This window comes from Tachyglossus aculeatus, chromosome 18 (assembly GCF_015852505.1).
Source record: "Tachyglossus aculeatus isolate mTacAcu1 chromosome 18, mTacAcu1.pri, whole genome shotgun sequence".
Lineage (NCBI taxonomy): Eukaryota > Metazoa > Chordata > Mammalia > Monotremata > Tachyglossidae > Tachyglossus > Tachyglossus aculeatus.
The window spans coordinates 7,522,946-7,531,208 of record NC_052083.1 but is presented as its reverse complement, the minus strand read 5'-3'; the positions used below and the strand labels follow the sequence as shown (position 1 = coordinate 7,531,208).

Sequence of the window (8,263 nt, the reverse complement as noted above, 5' to 3'; positions counted from 1 at the left end):
GGAGGAGGAAGGATCATTCATTCATTCATTCATTCAATCATTCAATCGTATTTATCGAGCGCTTACTGTGTGCAGAGCACTGTACTAAGCGCTTGGGAAGTCCAAGTTGGCAACATATAGAGACGGTCCCTACCCAACAGTGGGCTCACAGTCTAGAAGGGGGAGACAGGCAACAAAACACATTAACAAAATAAAATAAATAGAATAAATATTCATTCATTCAATCGTATTTATTGAGCGCTTACTGTGTGCAGAGCGGGGGCAGTTAGATGGTGGGCATTGGGTGGGCCTGGGACGTGGACACTGGTAGTAGGCGGGTGGCAGCACGGGGCTGGGGGGGGGCGAGGAGGGGGGCGGGGGTCTGCCAGCCCACCCGCTGCCCTCTCCATCGTGGGCAGGCCCTGGATGATCCTGCTGGCCATGAGGCTCCTCCTGATGGCCCTGATGACCGCAACCCTGGCAGCAGCCCAGCCGAGGCCTAGAGAGCAGGTCACCCCAGGGGGACCAGGTGAGGCCAAGGGGCATCAAAGGGGGGCTGGAGGGGAGGCCGTTGGCCCGGGGCGGGGCAGGACCGTTGGTGGGGAGGGTCCGAATCCCCCAAATTGGCATAACCTGGGCGCTTCTGCTCCCCACCTAGCCAGAGTCCCCTCTGCCAAGCCGTGGTGTAGTAATAATAATAATAATAATGGCATTTATTAAGCGCTTACTATGTGCAAAGCCGTGTTCTAAGCGCTGGAGAGATTACAAGGTGATCAAGTTGTCCCACGGGGGGCTCACAGTTTTAATCCCCATTTTACAGATGAGGGAACAGAGGCACAGAGAAGTGAAGTGACTTGCCCAAAGTCACACAGCTGACAAGTGGCGGAGCCGGGATTTGAACCCATGACCTCTGACTCCAAAGCCCGGGCTCTTTCCACTGAGCCACGCTATAATGACGGCGTTTATTAAGTGCTTACTATTCTATTTATTTTACTTTGTAAATGTGTTTTGTTTTTACATACCTTCTTTACATATCTACCTGTACATATCTTACCTCCTTCCCTTCCCCACAGCACCTGTATATATGTATATATGTTTGGACATATTTATTACTCTATTTATTTATTTATTTATTTTACTTGTACATATCTATGCTATTTATTTCATTCTGTTAGTATGTTTGGTTTTGTTCTCTGTCTCCCCCTTTTAGACTGTGAGCCCACTGTTGGGTAGGGACTGTCTCTAGATGTTGCCAACTTGGACTTCCCAAGCGCTTAGTACAGTGCTCTGCACACAGTAAGCTCTCAATAAATATGATTGATTGATTGATTGATTTGTTGTCTGTCTCCCCCTTCTACGCTGGGAGCCCGTTGTTGGGTAGGGACCGTCTTTAGATGTTGCCAACTTGTACTTCCCAAGCGTTTAGTACAGTGCTCTGCACAATGTAAGCACTCAATAAGTGCGATTGATTGATTGATTGATTGTTTTGTTCTGTCTCCCCCTTCTAGACTGTGAGCCCACTGTTGGGTAGGGACCGTCTCTATATGTTGCCAATTTGGACTTCCCAGTGCTCTGCACACAGTAAGCATTCAATAAATGCGATTGAATGAATGAATGTGCAAAGCACTGTTCTAACCACTGGGGAGGTTACAAGGTGATCAGGTTGTCCCACAGGGGGCTCACAGGATTAATCCTGTATATATGTTTGTACAGATTTATTACTCTATTTATTTTACTTGTACATATTTAATATTCTATTTATTTTATTAATGATGTGCATCTGGCTTTATTCTATTTATTCTGATGACTTGACACCTGTCCACATGTTTTGTTTTGTTGTCTGTCTCCCCCTTCTAGACTGTGAGCCCATTGTTGGGTAGGGACCGTCTCTACAGGTTGCCGACTTGTACTTCCCAAGCGCTTAGTACAGTGCTCTGCACACAGTATGCGCTCAATAAATATGACTGACTGAATGAATGAATAATCCCCATTTTACAGTTGAGGTAACTGAGGCACAGAGAAGTTAAATGACTTGCCCAAAGTCACACAACTGACAATTGGTAGAGCTGGAATTTGAACCCATGACCTCTGATTCCAAAGCCCGGGCTCTTTCCACGGAGCCACGCTGCTTCTCCGTGAGATAGAGCCCCGGCCTGGGGATCAGAAGGACGTGGGTTTTAATCCCGGCTCCTCCACTCGTCTGCTGTGTGTCCTTGGGCGAGTCACTTCACTTCTCTGGGCCTCATTTACCTCATCTGCAAAATGGGGAACCCTACACGGCAAAATGAACCCCACACAGAACAACCTGATTTCCTTGTATCTACCCCAGCACTTAGAACAGTGCTTGGCATATAGTACACACTTAAAAATACCATTATCATCATTATCATTATTATATACAACATATTATATAATTATTATATAATAATAATCCTGGCTCTGTCACCTGTCTGCTGTGTGACCCTGGGTGAGTTATTTCACTTCTCTGTGCCTCAGTTACCCCATCTGCAAAATGGGGAGTAAGACTGAATCCTACATGGAACAACCTGATATCCTTGTATGTACCCTAGTGCTTGGAACAGTGCTTGGCACATAGTAAGCACTTAAAAATACCATTATTAGTAGTAGTAGATTATTAATAATAATGATATATAATTATATATTAATTATATGCAGTAATATATATTATATATTATTAAATATATTAACTATATATAATTATATATAATTAATTATATATATTATACCTATCTATTCTATTTATTTTAGTTTGTTAGTATGTTTGGTTTTGTTCTCTGTCTCCCCCTTTTAGACTGTTAGCCCACTGTTGGGTAAGGACTGTCTCTATATGTTGCCAATTTGTACTTCCCAAGCGCTTAGTACAGTTCTCTGCACACAGTAAGCGCTCAATAAATACGATGGATTGATTGATTGATTATATATTTAATTTATATTTTAAGAATAAAAATATACAATTATATTGTGTATATAGTTATATATAATTATCATTATATTATTATTATTAATAATAATCTTGGCTTTGTCACCTGTCTGCTGTATGACCTTGGGTGAGTCATTTCACTTCTCTGGGCCTCAGTTACCTTATCTGCAAAATGGGGAGTAAGACTGTGAGCCCCATGTGGGACACAAACTGTGTCCAACCTGATTACCTTGTATCTCCCCCAGCACTTAGAACAGTGCTTGACACATAGTAAGTGCTTAACAAATACCATTGTTATTATTATTATTATTATTAGAGCCTGGCCCCGATAACCAAGCAGTCAATCAAATACCATTATTATTATTATTATTATTATTATTATTATTATTACAGCCTGGCCCCAATAACCAAGCAATCAGTCAATCTCATGGACTGAGCACCTACACTGGGCAGGCACTCTACTAATAATAATAATGAAGGCATGATGGTTGCAAGGTGATCAGGTTGTCCCACGGGGGGCTCACAGTCTTAATCCCCATTTTACAGATGAGATAACTGAGGCACAGAGAAGTTAAGTGACTTGCCCAGTGTCACACAGCTGATAATTGGCAGAGCCAGCGTTTGGACCCACGGCTCTTGGGAAAGTCCAATAGGAACCAACTGTACCAACTCTGTTGTATTGTGCTCTCCCAAGCACTTAGTACAGTGGTCTGTGCACAGTAAGTGCTCAATAAATATGATTGATTGATTGATTGATTGGGATGCCACTGATTTGCCGTTCACACATTCTCCTGGTTTATCCGCCCACCGCCCATCTTCCACTGCCCCAAGGAGAGTTGTGGAAAATAGACTGTAGGTGGATAAACTAGAAAAATGTGTGAAGAGCACATTACAGAAATCTGTGGCAACCCAGACCAGCTGCGGCTGTTTGGGTAACCCGGTCTGGAGTTTGGGGGGATTTTTGAAAGTCCCAGAGTTCAGTAGGAGTTTTAAAATCACCTAAATCCAAAGTATTGCAGGACATCAAGAAGAAAATCTGAGACCCAAAGGAGAAAAGTCTGGTGTCATGTGCAGGGAGGAGGCAGAGGGACAGAGTGGTTGAAATTCAAGGTGGTGCGGCCTTGGGGAGAAGAAATCAGTCAAACAGTGGCATATAATTTATGCTTACAGAACTGAACTGAGCGCTCTGGGGAGTATATTACTATACAGGTTCCTTTATGGTATCTTAAGTGCATATTGTGTGCCAAGCTCTTTGCCAAGCATTGGGGTAGACACAACTTAATGGGGTTGGTAGAATGGACTTTGCTCACAAGAAGCTTACACCCAGAGTGGCAGTTGCCCTTTATAGTTTCCTCTTTTTCCTTTTATAAATATTATTTTTTTAACTATTATATGATTTTATTTTTCCTTGGGTATGTGCATTTCTTAATTTCTCTTTCTCTCCCTTTCCTGATTTTATCTGCCCCCAAATCCTTGGGCACTGGAAAGCGAGGTCCCCCCCAGTATCAGTATCCCGATATTGGCTGGGGAGTGTTTGTACACTTTAGTGGGGCTTACAATGGACTATCGAAGGCCCGGCGGCCTGAAGGGGCATTGCTTAGCCCTTCTTTCATTCATTCATTCAATCGTATTTATTGAGCGCTTACTGTGTGCAGAGCACTGTTCTAAGCACTTGGGAAGTACAAGTTGGCAACATATAGAGATGGGCCCTACGCAACAATGGGCTCACAGTCTAGAAGGGGGAAACAGACAACAAAACAAAACATGTGGACAGATGTCGAGTCATCAGAATAAATAGAAATAAAGCTAGATGCACATCATTAACAAAATAAATACAATAGTAAATATGTACATGTAAAATAAATAGAGTAATAAATCTGTACAAACATATCTACAGGTGCCGTGGGGAAGGGAAGGAGGTAGGGCGGAGGGGATGTTTGTACGTATTTATTACTCTATTTATTTTACTTGTACATATCTATTCTATTTATTTTATTTTGTTAATGTTTTGTTCTTTGTCTCCCCCTCCTAGACTGCGAGCCCACTGTTGGGTAGGGACCACCTCTATGTGTTGCCAACTTGTACTTCCCAAGTGCTTAGTACAGTGCTCTGCACACAGTAAGCGCTCAATAAATACGATTGATTGATTGATTGAGGAGAGGAAAAAGGGAGCTCAGTGTGGGAAGGCCTCCTGGAGGAAGTGAGCTCTCAGTAGAGCTTTGAAGGGAGGAAGAGAGCTAGCTTGGTGGATGTGCGGAGGGAGGGCATTCCAGGCCAGGGGGAGGACGTGGGCCGGGGGTTGATGGCGGGACAGGCGAGAACAAGGTACGGTGAGGAGGTGAGCTACAGAGGAGTGGAGGGTCCCTTGGTCACTTGAGGTCAACAGTTGAGGCTGCTCCAGCCGCTTACTACTGTCCGGGGCCCAGGTGGCATCATCTGTTTGGACCACATGTCTCTTTCCCGTACCTGCTCTGCTCCCTGTATTTGGAGGCCCGTGGCTGGTGCCCAGGGCCCAGGGAGGTCACTGCCGGCTCCTACAGTGCCAGGCAGGAGGACACGGGTCTCTGGGTGGTCCGGGGGAGAGGGGAGAGGGTGGTGGTGCAACCCTCAGGGTGGCTGTTCCATCCCCAGAGGCCCAGCTGATGTGCCACATCTGCGAGGTGAAGAATAACTACCTGTGTGAGAACCCAGTGCCCTGCGAGTGGAATGAGACCTACTGCCTGCTGGTGGCCTTGCGTGAGTGCCCAGGGGGCTGGGGGTGGGTCGGGGCCATGGATGGAAGTGGAAGGGAGGGGGGTATTTATTTTATTTTGTTAGTATGTTTGGTTTTGTTCTCTGTCTCCCCCTTTTAGACTGTGAGCCCACTGTTGGGTAGGGACTGTCTCTATATGTTGCCAATTTGTACTTCCCAAGCGCTTAGTACAGTGCTCTGCACATAGTAAGCGCTCAATAAATACGATTGATGATGATGATGATGTGGAGGTGAGCTGAGGGGAAGTCTCGGGGCAGTCAGGGTTGGCGGGGTGAGGCTGCCCTCACTGGCACACTAGTTAGCATCACTCCTCCTTTGACCTGCGTCTGTTCATCCGGGCTGCTTCAACCCTGCCTGCCCAGATCTCTGCCCCATGCAGGGCTCACAGCCTAAGCAGCAGGGAGAATGGTTATTTAACCCCCATTTTGCAGATGAGGAAACTGAGGTCCCCAGAGAGCTGCCCAGCAGAGCCCTCGCTCGCGATGCTCCTTTTGCGGTTCTGGGAAGGTGCCCGGGCCGCCACAGGTGCCAACTCCACCGGGGCCTGCCCTGGCCTGGCAACAGACCTGGGGATACGTAGCTCCTGGGCCCCTCTGCCCTTCTCCACCCCTTCCTGCCCTTCTTGGGTGACCTGGGACAAGTCACTTCACTTCTCAAGGCCTCAGTTTCCTCAACTGCAAAATGGGGGTCAAATAACCGTTCTCCCTGCTGCTTAGGCTGTGAGCCCTGCGTGGGGCAGAGATTGGGTCTGATCTGACAAGATAGGTCTGACTAGATAGGTCTCTGTTCCAGTGCTGGGTGCATTGTAAGCACTTTTTCCTCTTTTCTTTTTTTTTAAGGGTGTTTGTTAACAATAAGAATAATGATGGCATTTGTGCCAAGCACTGTTCTAAGCGCTGGGGGGATACAAGGTTGTCCCACATGGGGCTCACAGTCTTAATCCTCATTTTTCAGGTGAGGTAACTGGGGCCCAGAGAAGTTAAGTGACTTGCCCAAAGTCACACAGCTGACAAGTGGTGGAGCTGGGATTAGAACCCATGACCTCTGACTCCCAAGCCCTTGCTCTTTCCACTGAGCCACGTTAAGCGCTTACTGTGTGCCAGGCACTGTACTAAGCGCTTAGCAAACATCATTATCACTGTACAGTCCAGGGAAGTTGTCCCTCAGAAAAGCCAATAGATGGTGGGATTTAACCCTTTCCTGCCTGGTGTGGCTGGTGGAAGTCAAGGCTGTGGGAGAAGCTAGAGGAGGCCACTCTAACAGTGGAAACTGCTCCTTCTGTGACAATAAAAATATTATTATTATTATTACTATGTTATTTGTTAATACCATACAGTGCTTTATGCCAAGCACTGTTCTAAGTGCTGGGGTAGATACAAGGTAATCAGATCCTTGTATCAGATGCTTGTATCAGATCTGATACTTGTATCAGATACTGTGTGCTCTGCACACAGTAAGCGCTCAATAAATACGATTGATTGATTGATCATCATCATCAATCGTATTTATTGAGCGCTTACTGTGTGCAGAGCACTGTACTAAGCGCTTGGGAAGTACAAATTGGCAACATATAGAGACAGTCCCTACCCAACAGTGGGCTCACAGTCTAAAAGGGGGAGACAGAGAACAAAACCAAACATACCAACAAAATAAAATAAATAGAATAGATATGTACAAGTAAAATAAATAGAGTAATAAATATGTACAAACATATATCCATATATACAGGTGCTGTGGGGAAGGGAAGGAGGTAAGATGGGGGGGGGGTGGAGAGGGGGACGAGGGGATCCGATCTCAGACCGTTCCTTCCCCTTTCCTTTTTCCCTCGTACGTCTAGGGATCGACAAATACAACGTGCTCGTTTCCAAGACCTGCTCCTTGTACTGTCCCTTCACCAAAGAAATCAGAAGGGAATTCTCGGCGTCCTCCTTCGAGTATGCTCAGTGCTGCAGCCGCAACCTGTGCAACATGCCCAGTTCAGGCAGTGGTCCCCTGAATCACTGGGGGATGTTGATGTTGCTGGGGACCCTCGGCCTCGGTTTCCTCACCCCCAGGGCCGGGCTGGGGCTGGGGAGAGGGGTGGTGCTGTGGGACTCCCCCCATAGAGGCTAAGCTGCCCCCCATCCCTGCTGGGAGAAGGGCCACAGAGTCAGGGCAGGGCCTTCCAGGGCCTGCAGCTCCCAGTGTTGGTGGCAGAGAAGGCCAGAGGCTCTTTCCCTACTGGAAACCGCACATCCGCTCCCCACGGCCTGAAATGGAGCCAGCCAGTGGGCATTCTGGTTCGGTGATGAAAGCAAATAAAAACTTTCCTGTTGGAAACCAGACTTTCTGGTAGGGTTAATGGGGCGGGGCCCTTGGGTTTTGTTTCCTGCGCTCCCCCCAGCATGCCGCCATGTCTCTGGGATGAGGCTCAGACAGGCATTACTGCCAAATGGCAGCAATGGGACCCCAAACCCCAGCTGGGCCCCAAGTCCTGGAGGAGCAGGAATGGGGACAAGGGGTGGGGTGAAGAAATCGAGGCGGGGGGAAGGGGATGGTCAGGCAGCTCAATGTCTACTGGGGCAGAAATGACGCCGAGGCTCCAACATTCA

The 8,263-nt window shown here is 46.9% G+C and overlaps 1 protein-coding gene across 1 annotated transcript; it reads left to right on the top strand.

The window, feature by feature from the left end:
- Positions 1 to 373: 373 nt before the first annotated feature.
- Positions 374 to 7,965, top strand: LY6K (lymphocyte antigen 6 family member K). The gene is made up of 3 exons (XM_038760695.1): positions 374 to 508; positions 5,552 to 5,656; positions 7,510 to 7,965. The coding sequence occupies exons 1-3, from the start codon at positions 406 to 408 to the stop codon at positions 7,782 to 7,784; spliced, it is 483 nt and encodes a 160-aa protein (XP_038616623.1). The 5' UTR covers positions 374 to 405; the 3' UTR covers positions 7,785 to 7,965.
- Positions 7,966 to 8,263: the final 298 nt, after the last annotated feature.

Bases quoted from the DNA above. Each gene is read 5' to 3' on its own strand.
- LY6K (XM_038760695.1), top strand. From the start codon at position 406: ATGATCCTGCTGGCCATGAGGCTCCTCCTGATGGCCCTGATGACCGCA. The intron at 509-5,551 runs GTGAGGCCAAGG...TTCCATCCCCAG, and splicing joins GGTCACCCCAGGGGGACCAG to AGGCCCAGCTGATGTGCCAC. The intron at 5,657-7,509 runs GTGAGTGCCCAG...TCGTACGTCTAG, and splicing joins CTGCCTGCTGGTGGCCTTGC to GGATCGACAAATACAACGTG.